General features: G+C 29.4%; 1 protein-coding gene across 1 annotated transcript in view; it reads left to right on the top strand.

Annotated features, from left to right (window-relative positions):
• The window catches only part of LOC135928120 (cleavage and polyadenylation specificity factor subunit 1-like), a 37,227-nt gene extending 13,176 nt beyond the window's left edge, over window positions 1-24,051 (top strand). The window contains exons 6-31 of the mRNA XM_065464478.1: window positions 84-200; window positions 470-595; window positions 646-828; window positions 2,171-2,242; window positions 4,233-4,355; window positions 6,427-6,589; window positions 7,806-8,008; window positions 8,364-8,623; window positions 9,138-9,302; window positions 9,676-9,787; window positions 10,641-10,741; window positions 12,020-12,235; window positions 12,599-12,830; window positions 13,860-13,997; window positions 14,484-14,636; window positions 15,426-15,542; window positions 15,650-15,797; window positions 17,032-17,158; window positions 17,711-17,855; window positions 18,021-18,173; window positions 18,674-18,853; window positions 20,285-20,351; window positions 21,203-21,409; window positions 23,135-23,264; window positions 23,451-23,589; window positions 23,960-24,051. Of these exons, the coding sequence (XP_065320550.1) occupies window positions 84-200; window positions 470-595; window positions 646-828; window positions 2,171-2,242; window positions 4,233-4,355; window positions 6,427-6,589; window positions 7,806-8,008; window positions 8,364-8,623; window positions 9,138-9,302; window positions 9,676-9,787; window positions 10,641-10,741; window positions 12,020-12,235; window positions 12,599-12,830; window positions 13,860-13,997; window positions 14,484-14,636; window positions 15,426-15,542; window positions 15,650-15,797; window positions 17,032-17,158; window positions 17,711-17,855; window positions 18,021-18,173; window positions 18,674-18,853; window positions 20,285-20,351; window positions 21,203-21,409; window positions 23,135-23,264; window positions 23,451-23,589; window positions 23,960-24,007 (3,825 nt within the window). The 3' untranslated portion in view covers window positions 24,008-24,051. The remainder of the gene's footprint in view (window positions 1-83; window positions 201-469; window positions 596-645; window positions 829-2,170; window positions 2,243-4,232; window positions 4,356-6,426; window positions 6,590-7,805; window positions 8,009-8,363; window positions 8,624-9,137; window positions 9,303-9,675; window positions 9,788-10,640; window positions 10,742-12,019; window positions 12,236-12,598; window positions 12,831-13,859; window positions 13,998-14,483; window positions 14,637-15,425; window positions 15,543-15,649; window positions 15,798-17,031; window positions 17,159-17,710; window positions 17,856-18,020; window positions 18,174-18,673; window positions 18,854-20,284; window positions 20,352-21,202; window positions 21,410-23,134; window positions 23,265-23,450; window positions 23,590-23,959) is intronic.
• Window positions 24,052-27,128: the final 3,077 nt, after the last annotated feature.

The following is a 27,128-nucleotide window of genomic DNA, read 5'->3' as shown; positions in this document are numbered from 1 at the left end:
TTCGAAGAAAGCCGAAAAAACTTTAAAATTTTATAAATTATGATTTCTTTTAAAATAATTAATTTTGTTAATCCATTATTTAGATGTGTTTTTGTGGTCCGGGCTTAATTTTCATAGCTTCTCACATTTCGGATAGCTTCCTTTTAAAGGTAAAAAATGATTTATCAAGCGATTCATCTGCCCATGATAAGGATAACATGGTAATCATTATATTTTTTCTAAATAACAAATTTTTTCCCCACAAAAATATCCCCTATATATTTCGGATTTTAAAACGCGGTTTATATTGTTTCGAATGACACAAAATATTTAGATTAAATCAAAAAATTGTAAAAAAAGAAGGTATTTTCCCCCTTACTGCTATTACCCAAGGGTGATACCACTTGTCTCAGATTCTATATTATATAACTATTTATACCTTAAGAAAGAAACCCCCTAATATTAAAGACCATTTTAAATCAAACCTTAGAATAATCATCCAATTGATGGCACGCATAATAATATTTACAATGGAGACGCGAAGAGGATCAAATTAACGACCGGGAATGACGATGCTAATCCGACTCATGCCAATCATTTCTCATACCGATTCCAAGTTTTTTAAATACTTATTTTTATATATAAAAATATTTAATTATTTACAAGATATGCGATAATATAATCAATGTCGGCCCATGTTCTCATTCCTCTCTGGGTCAACCCATTATAAACGGGGAAGATTTTGTCGGCGATGGTCAAAAGGAAGAATCTCACACCTATAATGATCCAGATTTAGAATTGATCGTCACTTCCGGAAAAGAAGAGACTGGGGCTCTTACCTTAATGCAGGTCAGTATTTATATTTATTTTTGCTCAAGTTATTTGGTAAGTAGAGTAAAATATAGACATGTGATTATCATTGATTGCGACGCTCTTAACTGAACTTAACTTATCAGGATTCTCTTATAGATCCTGATACCTCATGTATTCCCTACTTCGGCTGCCCTTCCGATATTTGTTTGGAACATGAATAAACATCTTTATTAGCTCTCAATGTATAAATCTTCCCCCCTCCCCCAACATAACAAAAAAATTTTACTACACAATTGGTTCCACCTTTATATTTTACATTGAAACTTCTTTTAACGTATAAATTTAAAATCAAAACTGCAATCGAAAAAACCTCCAACCTCTGCTTAATCACTTCAACCTCATTCGGCTTCATTTCAATCAGGGCTTATTGGACGACTTTTCTTGCATCCATTTCTGCTTGCAACATAAGCCGGGATATAATGTTAATCGTCGAATATGCAATCCCAGTATCTTCTCCTGCCTTCATCTTAATTTAAGACTTGGGCAAATTTATCTGCCAAAGTAGATGATCCAAGGGAGGGTATCTTAGGCAAGAATAAACTAATTCAGATCAGAGGCCTTTATGGGTCATAATTTTTTTATCAGACCCGGCCCAGGCCCGCAATAAAATTTTTCTAGGCCCGGTCCGACACTGTACATATTTAAATAAATAAAAAATTCCCAAGTCCATAGTAAGTTTCAAATATTTTATCCAAGCCCTGCGCACATATCTAAAAATTAATTTATTGTTTAATGAAAATAAACAATATTTCAATGTATTAAGGCAAAAAATTATTATTAGAAGAAAGAAATAGTAATTTTTTTTAAAGTTAGCAAAATGTTTTAAATAAAGCTAAATTTAAATGAAAAATTTTAAGCCCAAGCCCGAGTCAACATTAATTTTTTTTCTCCAAACCCACGTTCGCTGGAAAACATAATATAGGCCCACATTCCATGCATGACCCATGACCGTCTCCAATTCAGATACTGAAAAACGAATTTTTACAAGTTTAAGTCTCATTGTATAATTCCCTGGAACATTAATCCCTTCCTTCAATCCTCCTTTGCCCATCACACTTTCTAATTTCCATTCTATCTCTAACGAGCTCATATTTGCATTCTATTTAAATTACAATATATTTCTTTTAATTCGGTTGTAAAATAATTTTTTTTAAGAAATATTGATTTATAATTCCATAATATGATTTGTAAACTATGTTTGAATACTACAAATATGTTTGATAATTTTTGAATATAATAATGAATAAGTTTAATTTAAAAACAAAAATTTATTTTCTTCTTATTTTATAATTCTTTTCTTTGAATTTTTTTTATTCAGCGATCGATCATACCTCAATTGATTACCACGTTTCATCTGCCTGGCATTATCAACTTGTGGACTTTAAATAGTGTAAATTTTGTTTATACTGCTTGATTATTATTATATGGTTCTTACTTCACTAAAATCGATTTTATGGGAGTGCGATTTTAAAAAACAAGCTATGCCAATTAAAACTAAGATATTTAGCAGTGTCTTAATAAGGTAACAATTGCACGACTCGCCCGCCCACCTGTTCATTATTTTTTAAAAAAAATTTCTGCCCGGTCTGGTTGCAAAAATTTTTTTATGGTCCCCGTTTATAAAAATGTTTTTTTAAATAAATATACCTATTCTTTCAATATTCTGAACCTTTAAAAACTATCTTCATTATTTTAAGATGAAAGATGAAAATTATTTTTGATTTAATAAAAAAGTTTTTTTTAAAAAATAATTATACTTAATTGAATAATTTATAAAATATTTTATACCTTTAATTTTATAAAACTATTAACTATTTTCTAAATATCGATAAAATGGAAATAAGAAATATGAGAAGTGAATGAATACGATATATTATTCTTATGGTGTAACAATTTTTTAAAATATATTTTATATTATATTATTCTTATGGTGTAACAATTTTTTAAAATATATTTTATATTATATTATTCTTATGGTGTAACAATTTTTTTTAAATATATTTTATATTATATTTATTCATTTTTAATTTTTATATTTAAATATTATATAATAATCGCGATTTAAAATATTTGGCCCGCCTTTGTATTAAAAAAAAAATTTCAGGTCCTATCCGAGTATCCGTAAGGCCCGGCTCGCCTGATATTTAAACAATCTTCTTTAAAAAAATTTATAGATATATTTATTTTTGAAAAATGTAAAAGAGCTGTTTTAGAAATTTGAAGACAGATCCTTTTGGCCAATTTTGATGGATCTTCAAACTATAAAAATATTTAAGAAAAATATATCATTAAGTTATCAATTTCCAGATTTCGTAAGAAGGATCCAGTAGCTATCTATGCTAACTCTTAAACCATGAAAAAAAATATATGGCGGTTAACAACACTTTTTCGCTTAGCAAAAATATATCTTGTTATTTACAAGATTTTTTATCGCTGCGATCAGAAAATCATTTATAACTCGGAAAACTTATCTTTGAGAAATGAGAAAATGACCTTGAGGACGGATCTTTGAGAGGGGGGAGGTAAAGGTTAATATGATATTTATAAGAAGGTAAACATTAGATAAAGAGGGGAGAGAAATAATATTTTGGTGGATGAAGATGAACGAGTAAAAGCAGCTGGGTAAAGGAAAGATGAGGGGTATATTTTAAACTTTAATTTAGGAGATGAAGATCAGGCAGAGATATAAATAAAGGGTGTTGGGTTGGGAAATAGGGTAGAGTATTGGTTAAATTGATTAGATATTAATTCAAGGCGCCATCTCATTTCAAGTCTGAGGGTTAACCACCCCCTGGTCAATATTACCCCAGCTTCGAGGGGTTGTTCTTAAATCGGTCCATGTTTGGTCTGTCGTCTTAAAATGTCCAACCAAACAATTTAGCCATGTAGCTTATATTTCTTTTATATACAATTTGGGAAAAAATAATTGAACTATTTTCCAAACGATTTAAAAAAATTAAATGTTATTTTAAATGTCATATGATAGAATTAATGGGTTATGATTGACGAAACAAATAGCACCCTATAATATAATATAAAAATCGGGGCAAAATAGTGGGAACTTTAGTTTATTGCTTAAAAAATATTAATTTTTTGAGGTTTTTTAAAAAAAAAGGGGCGGAATGAACTTCTAAGTATTATATTTAGACTAAATGTGAAGTCGGAATAGAGTCATATAAATAATCAAATGACTGCGCGCCATTTGGTTAATAGAAATATCTGTTCCGTTCATTTTTTTAAAAAATATCACTCAAATTTTTTTTATGATCATTACATTAAAACACACTTTTAATTAAAATTTATTAAATTTTGCTTAAAGTCTGATCCAACTATGTTTATTATATTAATTTATTTTTAATTTATAAAAACAATACTTGAAGGTATCTCTCGAATTTGATGCATATCCAGATGAATTTGATCACCTAAACGAATTACCGAACAAGCTTAAGAAAGATCAAAATTACAATTCCTTTTTACTATTGTCGATGAAAGAATCCTCATTAGTATAATGCCATTTAAAAAAAATATATATTATGTGCAGATCTAACTACATTTCCCTTCCACGGTTCGATATCGATACAAATTTACATCCCCTCCCTGAAATATGTATCAGAGACCTGCAGAGTACCATTTGCACACTGGCCCGGCACTAAAAATTATTCCACCAGGCCCCAATTTTTTCAAAAAATTTTTTTTTAGGTATTGGCCTTTGTAATGTATTTTTAGTAGTAACAATATATCGAAATCTTTTGTAATGTATTTTTAGTAGTCATTAAATTCTTTCATATTTTTATTAAGTATCCAATATCCAAAATAAAAATCATCCTTTATTATTCAAATTCGTAGCAAATTATATAATAATAAAAATAAACATTTTACAAAAAATAATAAAAACAACAATTTAATACATATCAGCCTTGATTTTTTAAAAATATATTTTATTTATTTTTAATTTTTATAGCAGGCCCGGCCCGTATACCCGAGCTGGGCTGACCCTGCAGGTCTCTGATATATATTTTTTTAAAAAGAAACAAGACATGTCGTCGGCTGATTATTATATTGTTCTATATCCCACATATTTATAAATACATCGACAAATCACTTCTTCACAACCGTATGCTTCCATATAGAGTTGTTGTTATAATACTCAGCGTCGACGATGTGTTAATAGTGTCACTTAAAAGAAAAAACAATAGATATCAGTAAACCTTTACCATTTAATGTTTTTAAGAATATTCGCCATATTTTTTTATTTTAAAAAAGTTCTCATGATTATTATCTATGGGCTTAACTGTTTCCTGAAACCTGTTTAGGGTCTTCAAGGTTGGGTGTATTACTATCAGAGGTTTTTGCAAGGGGACCGATATCCTTGGTTATCCTTGACCCTTGTATTTTGCTAAGGCTTTTTATTTATTAAACAAATAATATGATGATTATCCTTTCCTTTTTACCTATTTTATATTTGGTGAGATTTTATATTTATACTAGAACGAAAAATGTTATTTGAATAAATATTTGTTTTAATAAGAATTTATTTTATATTTCAAAACTGATTTTATTTAAGATAACCTTAATATTTTTTATATTTTTAGTTAATATTCTAATATAGTTATTATATAAAGGATATGAAATTATAACAATTTTTCAGATATATTATTTCCGAAATAATAGTAATTCTCTCAAAAACTTTAAAATTAATATGAGATACAGATTACAATAATATTTTTGCACAAAATGTCGTGTTATCTGGTAAGTTTTTCTGGAATAACGATATTTCCGGAAATATCAGGCGAAGATTCGGAACATTTTAACTGTTAAATCTTGCACGAGGGCCTTTTTGAGAAAAAACTTAATTAATAAAAATGTATTCCGACATGTGTTTATGCTCTATGAATTTTCGAACAATTTCACCACGAACTTTTCTGCATTTTTTTTAATTTAAGCGAAAAATTGAGATATAAATTAACATAAGTTTGAGTTTCGGGTTATTTAAATTGAAAAATTTCGAATCATACTTATTCCGAATAAGTTTACCATCATGACAGATATACTATATAAAATCATAACAGGGTTAACCAGTTAATTTAAACACAAACAGAAAATTAATCATTAATTGGTCAAAATTTACTTTACCTTCGAGTAGTGTTATTAAACGGCTCGTTTTGAGCCGATCTTTTAAAACGGCTAACTCAATATTTTACCCAGAAAAATATTGTCTAAACCTCAAGATTTCTTTGATATATGTCTAAACCTTTGTCCCTTCTACAAGCAAAATCTTTGGGCTTGCGTAGTATTCCTCTGGATAAAATATTGAGTTAGCCGTTTTTAAAAATCGGCTCAAAACGAGCCGTTTAACAACACTACCAAAATGGTGCTCAAATTAGACATTCTATTACTTTATATTTGCTTTAAAGAAAAAAAATTTGTTTTAAATACATATTTTTTATCCGGACGGCTAATAATACCTAGCCAAGTTCTAAGCTACATTTATTGATCTTTCTTGATCTGTTAAGAATGAACTTATTTATTTATTTGTAGTATTGTTTAGTTTTAAAGATGATTTTATTTGTGAAGATATTAAAAACTGGTCTCGAAATCACGGAGTTGGAAAGCAGCGGTTTCAATACTCACGCGCAAACCTTGATCGCTGGAAATTTTAACGTTTTGAACACAAACGGCCAAAAAGTGTGCTACATTGTGCAGGTTACTCCCTTCGATGCCAGGCTTCTTTTGGGAGGTAAAATATTACATAAAGTTAATCAAACATACCTCCGTCTTTTATTTACAAGAGACGGGGTGCTATATCTTGAACGGGGCGTGTCTAAAACGGCAAAGGCTTTGACCTTCTCCCTATACCTAAAACGAATTATTTGTTATTCGATATTCGATTCGTATTTTACGAATACGAATAACACAATTATTCGATTCGAAAATTCGAATCGAATTCGAATAAGGAAAATATATTTTTCGTCGAATAATTTTTTATCTATTATTCGATCGAATTATTCGAGATTATTCGACTAAAATAATTTATAGTATTAGTATGTATATATTGGAAAATAATCATATATAAATCACATATTATTATTAGGAATTATTTGAAATTATTTCAATTTAATAAAATCTCCAAGTGGAATAATGAAAATTGCGCCAAATTTTGAAACTCCATTTTAATTTATCTCATAATAGACCATTACTTTAGAAATTCCTTTTATGATAGAGATGGACGAAGAAGGTAATTTATATAACACATAACATATAAAATTATAATAAACTGTTAATTCCATCACATCAAGAATGACGGGCAAACCTGATATTTCTCTTTCATTTGATGATGGAGAAATCATAAATTTGACTTTTTGCCTAAAATTTTTACCACTTTATTTTTAAAATATTGCTAATGCCGTGTTATCTAAAATGGCGAGGGACATATTGTCGATACAGGGATCTTCAACCACATGTGAGCGACTCTTTTCTGTTGGAGCTCATATGGTTACAAAATACAGAATGTCGTTAAAGGAGGAAACAATCCGAAAAACTTTATGTTTGAAAAATTGGCTGTTGTCAGATTTATCTACATTATAGATATGAATATTATATTGATTTTTCCACATTGTATATATATATATTATATATGTATGCTTCTATTTTGTCTCACTAATAAAATTTGTTTGTCTTTATCCTTAGTTAAATTTGACAAAATAAATTTTATAATAGATCTTTTTTAATTCATGGTAAATAAAATTTTCGAATCGAATCGAATATTCGACGAATCGAATAATCATTTTATTATTCATACGAATACGAATAATAAATTATTCGATTTAAACGAATACGAATAATTCTATTATTCGATTCGTATTTTTGTAGGTATACTTCTCCCTTAAATAAAGCTTAGCTATAAAAGAAATGACTACAATTTTTTTTTATTATACACAATCACGTAATGAAAGATATTTTGATACAAAACTTGTCCTTTGACGCCCTCCAAATACCTGGGAGTCCCATAGTTTCCGCATATATATGCGATCCTTACATACTGTTGTTAGGTGAGAGCAGTCAATTGACCTTGCTTACCCTGAATCACAGAACCATAGAGGTATCGGAACACCCCTGCCTTCAAGTTATCAATGAGTCGGCTTCCAAAGTATATCAGGTTAATGAATTTCTTATTTTTTAAACTGTAATGCATAACTCCCCTTCCCCACATAACCTCCTCACCTCGACCCCTGACTCAATTTAATATGTTTTCCCCTAAATTTTAATAATTAAGGCAGCGTTGCTAACGCTTCTTCTTTTTAAACAGAACCTAATTTCCTGTTTCTAACATTCTCAAAACGAATTAGTTTCTGCTTTCTTAATGTACAACCACTTTCACCTCGAAGGTGGGGGAATTTTCATTGAAATAAAATATGGGAAAGGAGGGTACAATAAAATCAAAGTAATATCGTCATTTGCTTGATGGGGGTTCACGAATAAATATTAAGAATATGTTTTAATTCTTATGACAGAAACCTCCCATAATTGCCCTTTGCTTGCACCGAGATCATTCCGATATTTTTTTGTATCACGACAAACCCGAAACCTATATGAACGACGCTAGCCAAAATAAGGATATTCTCTCTAAGACCCAAGCGAACACCGATAAATCTAAAAATAATATGGCGGCTAGTAACGCGGAACCGTCCAAAAAATACGCAAAAACCGCCGATAAAAGTGTCCACGAGGCAAAAAAATTATCGAGTTTGCCACGCATCAAGATTGAAAAAGAGTTGTTAATTATTTGACTTAATTTTATATTTTTTTTTGAGTTTTTCCTTGGTTCCCTTTATCTCCTTCCTTTTTAGAATCATATTCATATTTCTTTGGGTGACTGTGGAAAGAATCCAGCTAAGTCATCTGTCTTTTTTTTTATTACTTGTGTCCTAATTTTCTTGATATTGAGTTGAAAAAGTTAGTATACACTCAATTTTAAAAAATTAATCACACACACATAAGTTGCTTATTTTTGCCCAACCCCCTAGAAGGCCTTGATGTTGAGTTTTAAAATGTTCCTTAACCCACTCCGATGTCTAGTAGTTTAAGACTTTAATTTATTGACCCAACCTACTACCATTTTTGCTAAGATATGCACTGCATTTAAAATATTATTATTTGATTAAATCAAGCTATTTTGTATATATTTACTTACTTACACTACACATAATTATTTTCCCTACACTCTTGACACCTGACTAATGTATTTTATTATATATAACATTAGACTTTTATTCTTTTATTTTAAGTCTCGAACCGAAGCCTAAGGTAAATGAAGAATATATGGACGAAGATGAGTTGCTGTACGGAACCAAATTAGTGCCGGAAGAAATTACTAAAGGTTCAGAAATAAAAAAGGAACAGATTCGCGAAGATTTCTTAATTAACGATCTCCAAGACGATATTTTTAACGAGTAACAAAAAATCAAATCGATTATTATAAAATAGTAAACGGTTGAAGAAATGTCATTTTTTTTGAAAATTCGTTATATTTAAACAAATTAACATCTGAAAAACTTTACTTTAGGCCACGTTCAAAATCTTTTTTAAAAAAAATTCAAATTGTTATAAAACTTTCAAAAGGTTTAAAAATTTTAATAAAATCGTATTTAAAATTTAAAAAATTTTTTTAAAACCTTCTAGAATTATATTTTGGGAAGAAGCTTATAAATTTTTTTTTCCCATAAAGTTTTTAAAAGTTTGCGAGTATTTTATGATATTTTGGAATTAGCGTTAAGAAAAAAATGGACCAATTTTTTTACGAATTTAATTTTTTTTTATCTTTAGTGAATCGAATCTTAAATCTTTCGTTGAATGTTACAATACGACCTCAAAACAAAAGCCCTATCAAAATCCTACCTTTTGGGCCTTAGTTTCTAGGATGAATGGACAGTTAGAAGTATGTTTTTAATAAACTTTGATGTCAAATACTCATATTTATATTTTTTGAGGTAATCTTAAGGTGTATTAGAGCCCTGTAGAGGGATTTTTTTCGCAGCCCGAGCCCGAATTTAAGAAAATGCCGTGCCCGACCTGAGCACAAAATTTTTGTTCGAGCCCTACCCGAGCCCGACTAATATTTTTTTAGAAAATTTTAGTTTAAATATTATAATATCTAAGCAAAAATTAAAAATTTTGTGTTATCACATAAAATTGTTAATTTGGGAAATGGAAATTACAAGATGAAAAATATGTGTCTGACATTTTGATGAAACAAAATGATTATTCTTCAATGTCCGAGTGTCGGCTCGGGCTTTGGACAGCCCGTGCAGGGTTTTAGGTGTATTTTCCTTGTGTAAAAAGATCGGTTGAAGATCAAAATGTTCTTTTTTTGGATGATCACTTTACATCTATAATTAACTTCTATAAATTAAAGGTAAGTAGCTAAATCATGATTGGTTAGCCGATACTAAAATTAATGGTTAATAAAATAAATGGTTCGAGTTTACACTCGTAATTAATAAAACGATATAAACCTAACTAACTTTGTATAATATGTTTTGTTGAAATAAATAGGGTTAGATCAAAAAAAATTTCTAAGCTATCCGTGCAGTAAATGAACGCCTTTTCTATATATTTTTTGTTTATCGACCAGTCATTTCTTAGCAGACTATTTTATATGTATCAAGATACATTTTGGACTCTGTATAAAGATACGCTTGAAAGGTATCTTTTGACTGGTAAATACTATCTAACTTTTTATGTTATCTTTATATAAAACATTTTGATTGTTTTTAATAAAATAAAATTAGATATACAGTGTCCCCTCTTTTGTACTCAGGTATCACATTCATAATTTTCACCTCAAAATGGATATCTTAAGCGATGAGGATCTCTTCAATCGTGAAACCAGGTAATTATGATTTTGTAAATCAATTTGCTAACAATAATTTTTTAAAATGTTTATTATATAATCAAAGTTTAGGAGGGGGGGGGGTGTTTGAGCGGCAAAATTTTTTTTGTAGATCCATAATATGAAAGAAAAAAAAAATGTATATAAGAATTTATAACATATATAAGAAACCATAGTCTAATAATATAAGTTAATGTTTTTTTAAAAAATCATTAAATTCAACACATAAAATGATAATTGAATTTGAAATAATCTAAATATAAAAAAAAAGATTTCTCTGGGATATGTCATGCGCAACCTCATTTCCCTCTAATAAAAATTCTGGCCTTTTGGAACTTCAAGAAATTAAAAAATGCAATAAATATAGGTCCCTTTTAAATTCTTTTATTTTTATCCCTTTAATCGATATTTGGTCCCCAATGAGCCAGAAAATTTCAATAAGGACTGGGGAAAAACGAGTCTTTTTCCTTCAAACAAAAAACTCAAATTGAAAGGAAATTTTCAGTTTTTCTTTGAATCACCTCCTTATCCTCATTAGTTCCTTTAAACATAGAAACCCCCACCTCTTATTTTATTTATTAATAATAAAGTTAACGACTAATAAACTTCCTATTTTTTTTTAAAACATGTTTGATTTTAACGTTTTCATTTTTCATACTTTCTTACATTGCATTTTGAATTTATTTTATAATCTAAAAATTATAAATAAATGCCCTATATTTTTTAAAAAAAAACATTATATTCTTGTTTAAAATTAGTGATTCAATTTTAATATTTGTAATTGTTTATTAAAAATTTATATTTTGATTCTTTTAAACTTAATAATAATTTTATGTGTCGAATTTAAAGATTCTTGTAAATTTTTACCTAAATTCATTAAAAATATGCATAAAAATCACAAGAGATTTACTTATAAAAAAAATTTGGAATTTTAGGTTAAAATTTGATAAAAAATTTATATACAAACTATGTATTCACGTAAGGAAACGAACAAATTATAGCCTTTTTTTTCTGTACGAAAAGAATTCACACGCTCCTCCTTTCCCTAAATTTTTTCGATATCCCCAGTTTCCCTCTCAATTTAACTGTAATAATGACCTAACTCTAAAAAAGTGTAGAGAATTTTTTACATTCTATATAATATTGTACTTTAAAAAACCTCGGGCAATCCCTCTACTTTAAAAGTAATGCCGTGAACCGTCTCGTTGGAGGAGAAGTTATTATCGATGAACTATTGTTGCATTGTCTTAAAATATCTTTGCATTGTCACATTTACAGGGCGAATAAGTATGAAGAGCTATCACGGAAAAGGGGTAAAAGAGGCGATAGACAATTGCAATCCGATGACGATACTAAACAAAATTTGCTGGATTCGTATCTCGTGAGAGAAATATCGGTGGTGAATATAAAATATAAAAGGCCGGTAGTATCCCAGAAGTCAGAGGGATACCCTTTAAACGAAGAAGACGATTGGTCTAACCCTAATTCTGAAGAGTTTAATCATTTGATATTGAACTTTGTTATTTAAAAAAAATATAAGTTAAACCAATGACATATAATACGTACCTTAGACTGACATTCCATTAATTAGAAATGCAACTTGAAGCATCGCTGAATAAAAATCAGCTGGTGACATGTTTCATATAACAGTTTTTTTACAAAAATTTAATATATTATTTATATTGGAAACCAAAATGGCCTGGTATCTGCTGATTTGTATTGATAAACATTTATATTAACGAATCGTGGGTCTAGTATTATGTCATTGATTAAATATACTGTCATGCTAAACCATGCCATATTTAAGATTTTGAACCTTAATGTTTATTTATTTTTAAACGAATCACAAACGCCTAGATCTTATACCACGATAGTCAAACCCTACCTATTAGCCCTTATCAACGAAACGTTAGTTATTTATCAAATCTACCCTTATCCTAACCCTAACAATAATTCGAAAAATGGAGTCACTATTAACGCGCGCGATGATGGCCATTTAGAAATGGGGAAGCATGATTCAATAAGCAATATATTGATCAATTCCGATATTCGTCAATTATCTAAACGATTAAATTTGCGATTCAGAAAAGTTTAGTGTAGATAGACGATTGCCTAAAAAAATAAAATAAATAATGCTAATTAAAAAACCACGTATTAAGTAGATTATATAATATATTTGAAAATTATGATAAAAATAAGTAAAAATTTGGTACAGTGGTTTGTAGAAAAAGAGGAGAAATGAACAATCTTAAATAATGAAAATTATGTAGAAAGAAAGACTTTAGCATTGCAGGCTGTTAAAAAAAATTATCAATAAGAATCAGGGTCTGGAAATATAAATCGACTTGATTTACATCACCAAAGAGTTGATTTAAGAATTGAACATTCTGTATTATCACCGGCAAAATTTCTATTAGGATTTTTACCTCTCATGGTTATAGACATTAGTTAATATGAAATGCGAAAACATTATTTTGCTAAACTTTTCAGAATACGGTTTTATGTGTTTACTTATTACCAGACATGCCAGCCATTTTTCGACAACTTAAAAGATTTTCCATTTTTTTTGAGGCTGTAATTATTAACATTTTTTGTAAATTATGTTGTCAATATTTTGTTGGGTTTCTATTTTACATAGTATATTGGCCATTGACTTGTGTTCTATCTAACCTAACTAGGAACCCTTCATGGTAGAAGCAATAGAAAAGTGATTATTTCTTATAAATAATTTTATATATGCTACTTAACACTTTACCTCTAAATCATTGCCCGATCTATGAGTTAGAGTATTTCCTTAAGAATTTGCACTAATAAGTAATTCTCATTCTCAAAACATTTTATGTAATATTCTAGACTAAGCTCTAAACCGTACAAATTAAAATTCTTTTATGTATTTTAATAAAGAGGAAGAGGTCTATCTTTAATATGAAAAAAAATATCACATAAATAAGAAGGCATAAAAATTTTATACATAAATTCCTGCTTTTGAAACTTTGATCATATAAAATCCAGCTCTTTTTTTTAAAAAATATAATAAAAAAATAGATAAATAATTTTAAATACATCCTGATAAGGAACAATTATTAAAGATTAATTTTTTTTTTTGAAAAATATACAGATCGAACATAATATGTTATTGGGAGAACGAAAAGCCGCGAAATCTCTGCCTAAAAAGGACGCGTTCTACCGTTTATCTAACGTTTTAAGATCTACTCCATCTATACGAAATTACGATAATATCAATTCCACACAAGGGGTTTGCCATTTACGTTACAGACGAGGGGAATAAGAAATTAATTTATTGTATATCATATCATATTGCGTCTCTTTTTCACAATATATTCCGTCTCTTTTTCACAATATATTGCGTCTCTTTTTCACAATATAAATTAGATATTATTGTACAAGGGCACTTATGATACAGAAAAGTGATTACTATGAGTTTAAAAAGGAGAAATATATGACTGATAAACAATACGTAATATTCCCCCCCCCCCCCCAAAAAAAAAATGATACAGATAACTATATTGATATCAAATTTATAGATAAACATAATAATTCAATATATACAAAGATATTCCGATAATATAATATGATGGGTGGTAAATTTAAAGAAACCTCTTTAAATTTTACACTTAATAATTATATAATCTATGACACGTAGGATATTTTTTTTTAGAATTTATAAATGTTGTACATATCTTGTGTTATATTATGTTTCTCCCATTTGCATCTATCAAAGATATTTATACAAGGCCTCCTGCCTCAATGGATAATCCCCGGCCAGCACGGAGACCTTAAAATACACCCCATGGCTATAGACGGACCCATCTACGCGTTCACGCCTTTTCACAACGTTAATTGTCATCGGGGCTTTTTGTATTTTAATCACAAGGTTTTTTTTTGGAATTTAAAGTTTATTTATTTTGAATTGAATTATATAAGCTCAACATGAATTAAGTGTAGTTAAACTTTCTTACCAGATGTTATAAAATGAATGAAAGATCTTAGGAAAATTTTTCTTAAATAATCAAGCGTCCAATTTAAAATCTTTTCATTGGCGTAACCAAGGGCTCGAGAGCGGGTTAGTAAAAATCACCCCTTCCCCCAAATTCTCCATCTCCTTGTCCTCTCCTCCAAAAAATGAATACAATTTCATATAATTAAAATTTTTCAGAAAAAAAGAAGCATAAAACCAAAACTAAAAAAAAATGTAATTCACCCCCCCCCCCCCCCTAAAAAAAATATAATTTTGGATACACGTCTACGAGTCTTTCCGTAGTAATGTGATACATACGTGCCATGAGAATAAGATGTGATTTAGTATTTTTCATCTTTGCTGCTTGAATAATTATTAGTCTTCCATTTGTTTGCCACTTTTTGAGAAAAATATTGATGAGAATTGTATTAATTTCAAAAAAAAATTCTTTTATAATGTGGATAGGGATAGAGAATCTGAGAGTAGTGTCGTTAAACGGATCGAATTAAACAGCACTCTCTGTTGGAAGATTTGTCTATCTTAATGAGTAACCGGTCCTAGTAGTTTAATACCATTAACATAAATAAATAATAATATTATATTTAATTGTATTCATTTTGTTGTGACGGCCTTGCTGCTTAAATTATTATTTTTAAAATAGTTTCTTTTGTATAAGATTCTTTCTATTTACATATCGTTTTTTAGGACGAACTTAGAGTCTGCTTGCTGCCTACTCACCTTAAATACGATCAAGATTGGCTGACCAGAAAAATCCCAATAGGAGCCACAGTTCATTTCGTAGAATTTCACATCAAAATGAAGGTTCCTTTTTATACTTACTTTCCTCGATTTTCTTCATCATTCCCTTTCTTTTAACACTAACATATGTTATATTTAAAAAAAATTTATTCGAAATATTCGTTTAAAAGGTGTACGTCCTTATAACCAGTCGCAGGACCCGAGCCACACGATTAGTTAAGCACCTCGCTTCTAATTACCGCGATCAACGCCCACTCATGTTAGACGATGGTCTACTACACCCAGAGATGGATCAACAGCAACTAACGACTGAAGATTGTTTAAAAAAAATTTAAATTATAATTAGGGGGTTATGTTATTAAATTAGAATTTCATTAGATCAAATTGGTATTGGTATAGTATAAATAATAACCAATATATCTTTAATACATTGAATAAGGGTTTCTAACTCTGCATTTGACCGGTTTTTAACAGGTTTGGCACGGTTTAATCCTACTACTTCTAACCGACCCGACTTGGCAGATTTGGGTATAACACCTGTCTCAGAAAATTTTTAACATTTCTGAAGTGTAGAGGCTTCTGTTATGGGTAGAATGGTCGGTGGCACATCTCGATGATTTTTTGTATGCGTCATTTAAGGTTAATAAAAGCAACTACAAATTAAGTTTTAAATTTTATTTAATTTTAAAACCAAAAAAATATTTTCTATAATATAAAAATTTGTCCCTTATATAGGAAAAATAAAACTCGCAATTATAAAATAAAATTGGCGCAAAGTGAAAAAAAGAACGTTTTTCAAAACGGAGTTGTGTTAGTTTTATCTTACATAATTAGGGATAAAACCTACCCCCTTACTTTCCGAAACTCTAATTATTTCACTGGATGCAGAGCGGTCTCCCGGACCTCAATATCTAACTTTTATTTACCGAACACCCTTTCAAAGACTCCAAAATTAAGTAAAACCCCTAAGTAAAAAGAAACCATATGTTAATTTTAAATATACTTAATTCAAAACAAAAGAAAAACTTTATTTAATTTTTATGCATTTACAATAAGACAAAAGAAGGTCAAAAGAAAAACTTAATTTAATTTTATGTATTTGCGACAAAAAAAAAGGAAGGGCCAAAAGGGAAAAATAAAACTTTATTTAATATTTTTTGGTATTGCAGAAAACCATAGGGGGGGGGGGGGTCTAACTATTTATAACAATTTCTTAACTTAAAGAGATTATATTAATTAAGAATATCGTAAGACTTACTTAAAAGATAACTTAATGCAATTATTTAATGTGTTAATCCTACAAACATATGACATAACAAAAGATACCTCAATTTTATATTTTTAATACTTTGAAATCTTAGTTTTCAGGTCGACCTTACTTAAAATATGGGTTACTTGAGCTTGGCATGAGCTCCATTCATGGCAGATTATCAAGATGATTTAATTAGACACAATCATTTTCCCATATAGTTAGTTTTATCAACAAACACTTTTTATAAGTCCAATAAATATATTTTATTATTTTTTTTGCGCCAACAAAATTATCTCGAAGTTTTATCGGGGGAGGAAAAGGAAATAGAAGATATCGATTCAGATCCTTATTTTCCGGCCCCACCATTAGACGAATTCTCGGTCGATTTAGTCTGCCCCGGTAGCTGGGAGATGGTCCCTTCCGCTAGGTTTTAGATAATAATTAATATTCCTTAACCCAAATATATATATATTTTTTGTTAAATGTTCTAGATTTTAAATCCATATATAAGTGTACCATAGTTATTCTTTTATAAAACCAGACTAGGCGTTGAAAATTCGGTTATTCTTTGAATATAATATCAAAAATATAAAAATTTAAAGGCGAACAAAAATTTAAATTACAAAAAAAAAGAAATTATCTTTAGCTTCATAACCGTTTTTCAATTATTTTTCATTTGTGGTTTTGTTATGTTTTTTTTATCATATCGCTAAAAGAATAGTCTTACTTAGGATTAGAAATAAAATATTTTTAAAAAAAAACTTAAAAACGATGGGCAGGCAGAACATGATTAAAAATAATTTCGATAAAGATTTCAATTTTTTTTTGCGACGTTCTTTTGGTTAATCTCATTTCGAATATTCTAAATTATAATATTTTATTTGAATTACTTAATCTTTATAAAGAACACCAAAAAGTTAAATAAAATCGGAGTAGAGAAATGACCACATACATCATTATTTTTTTCAATATCTAATAGGTTAGACATAGATTCCGAATGGGAACGAATAACAAGTTTCAAACAGGTGTCCCTGATATCCCAGGGATCGATAACTGGATTTAAGGATTTTTTAGTCGTAGGTACCTCTTGCGTTTATGGCGAAGATATGACGTGCCGCGGACGGGTAATTTTTTTAAATAAAAAAAAACCTCTATATTAACCATGGAATTTTTAATTGTAGTAAAATATTGTTGAAATCAGCTGTTTGTACAAAATTTTTTTTAATGCAGATTATTTATTAACTAAATATATATTTTTTTGAAAATAAATATATGAAAAATACCAAAAGTTGTTCATATTAGACATCATAGAAGTAGTTCCAGAACCCGGACAACCTTTGACGAAGTACAAAATAAAAGTCGTATGTTCGAACGAGCAAAAGGGGCCCGTTCTAGCGTTAGCCGCCATTTCCGGAAATTTAGTGACCGTTATTGGGCAGAAAGTAATGTGTATAAATTATAATCGACCTATCAATTTGTGAATTAATGTTTTTTTAAATACAAAGTGTTTACTAGTTTTAGTAGTGTACTGGCATTTGTATAAGTAATTCATAAAGTTTAGCTAGAAATTCTTAGCTAATTTTATTAAGCTGGGATGGGGTATCAAATCAACATATGAAACCATAGATTGAAAAATTTTTGAAAGATTTATTTTTTGTAGAACAGAAATTTTTGAATCTAATTTTACCTAAAAATGCCAAATTTTTTTATCAATACATCTTTTGTTTTCATGCATAAAGAATTTTTCAAGAAGAATTCATAAATATTTTGAAGATTTTTTTTCCTCTAAGAAAAATATAAGAAATAATTATGAATAAAATTATTTTTATAACTTGGGGAAACTTATCATATCCTCCCGAAATGTTATCTATCGCTTGTTAGTGCGGACTGCATGTAGATCACGTCATTATAGCTCAATATTTTGTATTTATTATTTCCCTAGATTTACATATGGGCCCTGAACAAAAGCGACGATCTCGTGGGACTGGCCTTTATAGACACCTCATTTTGCGTTCACACGATCGCTATCGTCAAAAATCTGATAATAATAGGCGACCTGCATAAAAGTGTCACCTTCCTTCGCTACGACACCGACACCAAATCTATTTCCATTGCAAGCAGGGTTATCATTTTATACTCTCATTTTAAAAAACTTATTATTTTTTGCGTTGGTCGGGTTTTCTAAGGCACCTCGTGGACCGTATTAATAATGATAAAAACAAACATTATATTTGTTATAGGGCATTTATGGTAGAATAATTTTAGGTTATCACTGATTCCACTAAATAATTGGTTTTGTTTTCAAAAAAAGGTTCATTAATTAGTTCATAGCATAACGAAAGGATAATTCAGGTTGGAGGCCTATGCGGAAACCAGCCCGTGGAAATTTTCTTTTCTATCAGGTTTTCGGCCCGACCCGTAATATATATTTGTACATGTTGTCTGGTCCGACCCAAAAATCGTTTCCCATGGCTGCCTCGACCTCAGATATTTCTTTCAACCATAAAATTGGATTTATTTTAAAGGATATTAAAAATGTTAGATAATAAGGAAGAGGCTATGAATATGAGAGATTAAATTTCTGAAGGCATTGAGGAAAAGAGGATGGGGGGAGGGATTATCATGGATATATTTGTCATACGTTTAATCTAGGAAATGTGTCGACGTTGTCGTTCTAAGTGTGGTTGGGTAATGGCTAATTCGGCTCAATCATCAGGCGCCTGCCGGAGAAAATCCACTAATATAGCGTTTTAATTTATATTATTCTTCCTGATTTAAATTGCTATCTATTTTTAAAAAAACCCCGAGGCCCAAGTGATATTTTTCGGCGAAAAGCTTTGCTAATAATTGGCTAAATCGGTTAAAAATATAGTAATTACATAACTATATCATTCCACATCTCGCAATCATTCATTGCATTAAATTGTCTTTAACCCGACGACATATCTAAGTTACTGACGATGTCCATATCAAACTTTATACCATGTATGTGTGTGTTTTTCTTAAAATATGATTTTGCCCGAAATGTCTTTCAATATGTGTAGAATGAATACCTGCCCCAATAGTTTTTATAGAATATTCCACCTTTTGACTAAGGCGATACATATAATTGCCTGATTATAGACATGCCGCTACATATATCTTACATCATTTCAAAGCTCGAATCTAGAAGTTTTTTAATCTTAAGGAAGAACCTGGTCTTTTGAATTGTGTGTTGATCATTGCTAGTTGTCACATCATTTATTTCGATTGTTTAATAAAATCTAGAGGTTATTGCAGAAGTTCGAGCTCGGCCTGCATTTTCTTACCCGACCCATATTTTTTTTTTGAAAGCTTATTATTTTTGCCGGCCTGGCTAAGATTTAAAATTTTTTTGTCATTCTAAAAAAATTTAAATATGAAGCTAACGAGTATATAAATAATCAAATCACGTGATTTTTATAGTACTGACCAGGGTAACCCGGACCCTTGGTAAGGTCTTCAGTCTTGAGTTTATTCTTAAAAAAAAAATTTTTTTTTAAATTAAAAGAACGTTTATTTTATTGATTTATAGGAATACTCTCATTTATCAGTATACGGTATACAATTCATTGTCGATAATGAAAAATTGGGATTCATCGGTATTTAAAATAATATTCAGTAAAAGTAGATTGCCTGCCCGCTTATCAGGTTTCCGCTTTCGGCTTTTAGATTTTGCGTAACAGAAATCGTATACTTAATTTTTTTTTAAAAATAAAATTTTAACATTTGCCGTAGTTAATGCTTTCAAAATTTAATTTCTGGTCTCTCCCGAGAAACTTTATAGGCCGGTTGCTGCAATGTATTAATATATTTTGAATCGATTTTAGTTATTTTAAATTATGGCAACGATGAAAGAAAGAGAGAAAGGAGTTGGGTATATAAGCCGGCATATTTAGTCTCCTTATTCTAATTTTATTTTATTATTCTCTAGATTTATCAATCAATTTCTAAATTAGATATCGTTGCCTGAGAATTAGATTATTCCATCTTAACTTTTTGTAAGGAGCAATTTTAAAAATTAAGTTTCTATTGATTTCAATTTGACTTTGTATAAATTTTTTTTAATATGTGTCTTATTTTAATTTAAAAACGATTACAATTTATAAAATAAGATATCACATATAAACTATATAAAATTAAAAAATATTTTTTAAAAAATAAAAAGAATTATAAAATATTGATTTATGTAAAAAAAATAATGACAAAAAGTGGATATGGAATGATCTAATTATTGGGTAACGATATATCAAAATTCAGTTAATTTACATAAAAACATAAACTATAATTGCATTCTAATATGTGTAATATCTAAGTATAAAATCAAGTTAACACACGAAATTATTAGCTAACAACCCCGCAGAAAAATAAAGTAATTTTATTATTTAAAATATTACCGTCTCTATTTTTTTTTGAAATATTTTCCTAAAACTTGGGCGATAAAACGACTCAGCCTCCGACAGACAAAAAAATATAGCCATATTCGCTTACCAACCTCAAGTTAGGGAGAGTTACGGCGGCCAAAAACTAGTTAGGAAAGGGGATATAAACGTTGGAACATTCATTTCTTCCTTTTTCCGGATTTTTTGCAAACGGAAGGATCCAACGTCCGATAAGAAACCCAGTTTAGCCCTGGAAAGGAGACAAGCCACCTTTTTTGGTATTCTTCTTTTTTGTTCTCTTAAATTATTTTTATTTAAAGTATCGTTAAACGGCCTGATTTGGCCAATTTTAAATTAAGATCAAAATAATATAACCCAAGCCTCGAGATATCGCTAATAGATTGTTCAAACCTTTTTCTGCTATCTATAAACAAAACCTCTAGACTTATGTAAAAAATTTTTTGGCTAAATTATTGTTTTACCCGTTTTTAAAAATCGAGCCGTTTAACAACCACTAATTTTGAATATTTTAAAATTCTAAAAATAAATATTTTATTTAAATTGAAATGTATTTATTCATATCATTTGCATTTTTCTCCACCCACTGTGTGAAATTGCCTTAAAAATACAAAAAAACGGGAAAATATATGCGAAAATTAACGATGCCACCAAATATTTTAAACAAACCAAAATAGGGTTGCCTTAGTTCAAACGCCTTTTAGTCCAGTCTAAACAGCAATTAAGAATCAGAATTAAGGCGACGCTATCAAAAGCATAGCGTAGATGTAAAAATAAAAAGAAACTGTAAAATATCTGCCCTTGATTATAAGTAAAATCTGGATTGGACCATCCGCTTATCGAGATATAAAATCGAATATATCAGGCTTTTATACCAGTAGTCACTAACACCCTCGAGGTATTAGGAAAGGAGGCTCTCTATTTTATCAAAGCCATCGGCAAAAAAAAGACCATTTCCGATCTAGTTTTTTTAAAGATTCACTCCTCCCAAGGGTGACATGTTACCTTTTTAAAAAAATTATTAAAATTTTTTTTTTACATATATATTTTTTGAATTGATCATTTGAAAGTTGAACATAAAATGAAATTTATCATTCACATAAATTAAACACTTTAAAATTTTTTTAACAATTAATTACGTTATGCTATCAATTGAACAAAAATATAAGCGAAAATTTGACATGACCAATTTTTTTTACAACAGTTACTGGTCTTAGTTACATTTGCTTAGATTTTGATAAAAATTGGAGACTAGGATTCTAAATTTGAACACTGCTTTACCCCTCATACACAGTTAGCACGATTTCGTGGCAAATTATGCAAAATATGATTTTTTGTATTCTTTACCGCGAATTCACGATATCTGTCAATGCAGGGTTCTTAATTTTGTATAAAAAATTAGACCGAACTCTCAAGGGATCCAAAGATTTATAATTGATTTGACATAAAAAATCATTAATAAATAAAATGTTTATATTACTAAAAAAATTTCAGAAAATTTTTAATGTAAATTATTTATACGGGAAATCAAACGGCATGCCACCAGATGATTTGTAGTGATACACATTTAAATGAATGAGTAGTCAGTTATGTCATTGTAATTAGTATTATAATGTGCTCTTAGAAAACATGACAGAATTATGTGATGGATAATATCAATATAAATCAGTGACTTGTAGACCCTAAGCCGGACACCGGTACACGGGTGGTCTTATTATAAATTTTTTTTGAATTCCCGGGAGGGCCTAAAAAATGTTTATTTTTAAAGACTCGGACCGAGCCTAAAAAAAATTTTTTAAAACCCAGGCAAGCCGAATATTTTAAATAGCCATTATTATCTTTAAAAATTAAAAAATCGGAGCGGAGTCTTGCAATTCCTTTGCCGTTCTCTGATATAGATTCAATTTCTACCTTTTGAGAGAAAATATCATGTAAATTTCAAATAATTTTTTTTATAAAAACAACTTATATTTATATTTTTCTAGTGGGACTTGATGGCAGGATAGGATATCTCTTACCCATAAGCGAAAAATTGTACAGGAGATTATTGATGGTTCAAAGCTTTTTAGATTCAAATACTTTTTACAGAGCTGGGCTAAATCCAAAATTAGCCAGGTAGCCCAAATTAAAAATGCCTAAATTTTCAATTATTTTTGCTTTACTTTTTAACATTGTTCAATTTGATTCACTGAGGCAAATTTTAAATGACAAAAAAATTATAATGTGATGATTATATAATTTTAAAGGAAAGAAATATATATAACAATTTTAATTTATTATTTAACAATATTGAATAATAAGGGGCTTCCAATTTTCGCGCCAACAATTGGTCAATCCCGCCAAAAGTATATTAGACGGTAACCTACTATTTCAATTTTTGCATATGAACGCCCTTCAGCAAGAATTAGTGGTTAAAAATGTCGGCGTTTCTTTGGATCAAGTAAAGCATTTCTATAACTTTAAAAAAAGTCGTATTCCTATTTTATTTATGGTCCCGAATGAAGCTTTGCGCGGAGTTGCTCAAACCGTGGTTGGATCTGACTTATTTTATTTTGGATCAGAACCGAAATTTAAAAAGGTCGGATGCAAGGCTTTATGTACCTAAAAATTTAACAAATGTGAACTTTAATTATACAAGATAATTTCAAAAAATTATCAATTTAACTAATTTATAAATTTAAATTATATTTTATCATTTTTTAAGTGCCCTGAATTGTTCTATTTTATTAAATATTTTAGATAATAATGATTATTTTTTAAATATTTTATCAATATAAACCTAATTATTTTTTCCATAACTAATTATTTAGATTATAGACGATTTCCTGGAAATCGATAGAACTACCAGTCATTTGTAAATATAATTAAACTTTTTTATATACCTTGAATTATAATATTATTATTATGTATATAACCAATAAGTAAATATAAATTATATTTTTTATAAATCTAAATATAGATAGTTGCATATATTATGTAAATGTATTTATTATAAATAGAAAAACTTCGATTAAAATTTTGTTCGATAATATCAACATTACTATTTAAAAAAATAGAATCTTTGGCAAGCAGTGGCTTGTATAAAGGACTCGTTTTGGTTATGAGATGAGGTGAGTTCATGAAGTAACAAATATGTAAATGTTGTGATTTTCAGTTTTAATGATTAAGACAAACTCCTTTCACATTAAATTCATTTATAAATTTTGTTTTAGTAAAAATATTTTATTACATGATTTCCTCCTGGATATATAAAAAAGTAGTTCACATTCCATTCTCATATCGCGCCACTCATTCATTTAGGTTTGTCCGTTTAAAATCAACTATAAAAAAAATCCTCGTCAAAAGGTGTGAAATAAATATTTCATTGATTCGATTGAACAACCTATTCCATAATTGAGAATAAAGCTAACTTTACCAAAGCCCAAGAGTAGTTTATATTGAATTTATTTAACTATATCAAAATTATTGGTCTAATCAGTTAGAAGAAAAAGGCTTAATTTAGTGCGAAAACAAAAGCTATAATATATACCATTATAAAGGCAAACGCTATATCGGCCCTCACGGGAGAGGGGAGGGGTCATTAAAATTTTGGATACGCCACTGCTGCTAAGTATCATACTTAACATTATAATTATCAAAAATTATCAACTGTCAATTAACATTTTAAAAAATCTTATTATTTTTTAATATGTACCCTACATAATCAATAATGTATTTAGATGCAGCTATCCCAAGTTTTGTTGCTAACGAAAATGTATTTCAGTTTTTGAGTGTTTTTTTAAAAGAAGGTAGAATTTATAAATCATTAGTACTTCCTGGGGATGGAGCAAATTGTGATTAGCAGCCCCTTAAATTTGCTATTTACAGGTCTTAAAAATATTTCCTATCGGAGTAAAAAAACATTTTTTTAAGGACTTATTAGCAGACCTAAGTTGCATCTTAGCTCTTCTAAATAGCTTTCTGAATAGAATATGATTTTTGAAGACTAAAAAATTAAATTAAGCACAATTAACCTATTTTAAAGGCAATGTCAAAATTTACATAATATTTTTTTAAAAAAACCCCAAAAGAGTGCCTAAATTTAATGCTCTAATCAGAATTAAAAACAAAAGTTAATTAAGAGCCTGACTTATTAGCTAGTTAGCCTAAATAATAACTATCGAAGAGATGCTCTTGGTTTAGGGTGAGGTAATTACTCTATTTTTAGGCAGCTAAAAATGTGTTAAATCTTTTTTTTCCTAGGAAATAACACAGTCTCAGGATTTTTTTTTAAAATGTGGTTTAATTTTTCACTTCATTGCTTAGCCTATTTTCGTCCGCCAGGCGCCTGTGGATTAAATCTGATTAGATGATTTTTAATCTTTACCCAATTATAAGTGAGTTTAAAAAAACGTAAAGTTTTCTTGACAATACATTTCACCCGCATTATTTTTTTTTAAAATAAGTTATAACTATTTTCTATATATTTAATAATTCATTTTATTATGCTCGTAATTTTGCGTTATATTTAAAATATATAATTTTCTATAGTTTATAAGTTAAAATAAATTATTCGTTTTAATAAATATGATTAAATATTGAGCATTTGTTTACGTAAAACATAAAATATACTTACTTTTTTCAGTTATTTATTTCATATTAATGATGTTGGGTATATCAACGTTACTATAAGAACGATGATTTTTGGCATCTTTAGGCTTTAACAATGTTGAAAATTTTGTCAAAAATTTGGCATTCTTTGTTGAGAATTTACTATTTGTCTCGGAGATGTTATTAGCTTTGGACGATGATTTTTTATTGATTTGGCTTGGTGTGGGAGGATTAGTTTTTTGGTGGGGAACATCGTTACCACTTTTTTTCTTAAAAGTGGTTTTATCATCCAATAAGCGGTTTAAAAAAGACCGAGACCTTTCTAACTTGTTCGATATTTGAGTACCGTTCAAACGTATTTCTGGTATGCCACTTTCTACTACCTTTTGATTATTTATAAACGAATGGGGGTTCGAGGGTGATAAAGGAAACCTTGGACATTTTAAAGGTGCGCGGGGAATCGAAATGTTACCCATATTCTTCTCATTATCAATCATGGTTATATTAGTTGATTGGGGGGCATCGTTCGATGGGTTAGTAGGTTTTCGATCGGCGAAAGATGAGTATGACGAGATATTGTGCTGTTTGCCCTTATCTAAATTAGGCGTAACGCAGGACGAATATGTGATATCATTTTGTTGCTTGCTAATTAAAATGGTAGGCGTAACGTTATCCATTTTATTTATGGCTGGCAACGACTTGAAGGTAAAAAAATTCTTTTTTTCACCCCCGTTGGGTGATATTACTACTTGGGCATGAATGTTCAAATCATAGAGGACGTGTGCTAATGTCAACTCGTCAAATGCATAGATCAAAAATTGAGGATAAAAATTGTAGGCCGTGTAAATGGACATCCCTGAAGCGATGCATATACATCCGGTGCCAAATACGCTCCAGAAACTCCAGCCGAACCACAATTTCAAATGGCGGGATGGGAATATTACTTGGTGCATTTCGAACTTGCGATTAGCATTACGTAAATAGTTCAGGGATACCTCTGTCAACACGTAATCAAAGGACTCGAGTTGAGCTATCTGGGAGATCATCATCACATACGACAAATTAGCGGATATCATCAGGGCTCCTAGGAGGCAAGTCCCCAGTGCCGCCTCGGAAATCATGGATTGAACATACAGAATCCACGTCACTATTAAAACTATTATAGCTGCTTTCAAGAATTTATCGGTTATGTAGCCCGCTCTTCTAAAATTATCGCACCACGAAAATTCTGGGCCTGCAAAGTAAAAATGATGATAACCGTTGGCTAAATACTCCACCAAGTTTAGGAGAGAATTGGGCCAACCCAGAGATAAAGCCCGGAGGTAATCTACCGAACAGTGATTCCTTTCCAACAATCGCAATTCGTCGTTGAAAGCAAACATTTTGGCG

Source organism: Gordionus sp. m RMFG-2023, chromosome 4, assembly GCF_954871325.1.
Source record: "Gordionus sp. m RMFG-2023 chromosome 4, tfGorSpeb1-WG-v2, whole genome shotgun sequence".
Lineage (NCBI taxonomy): Eukaryota > Metazoa > Nematomorpha > Gordioida > Chordodea > Parachordodidae > Gordionus > Gordionus sp. m RMFG-2023.
This window is presented reverse-complemented; position numbering and strand designations above follow the sequence as displayed.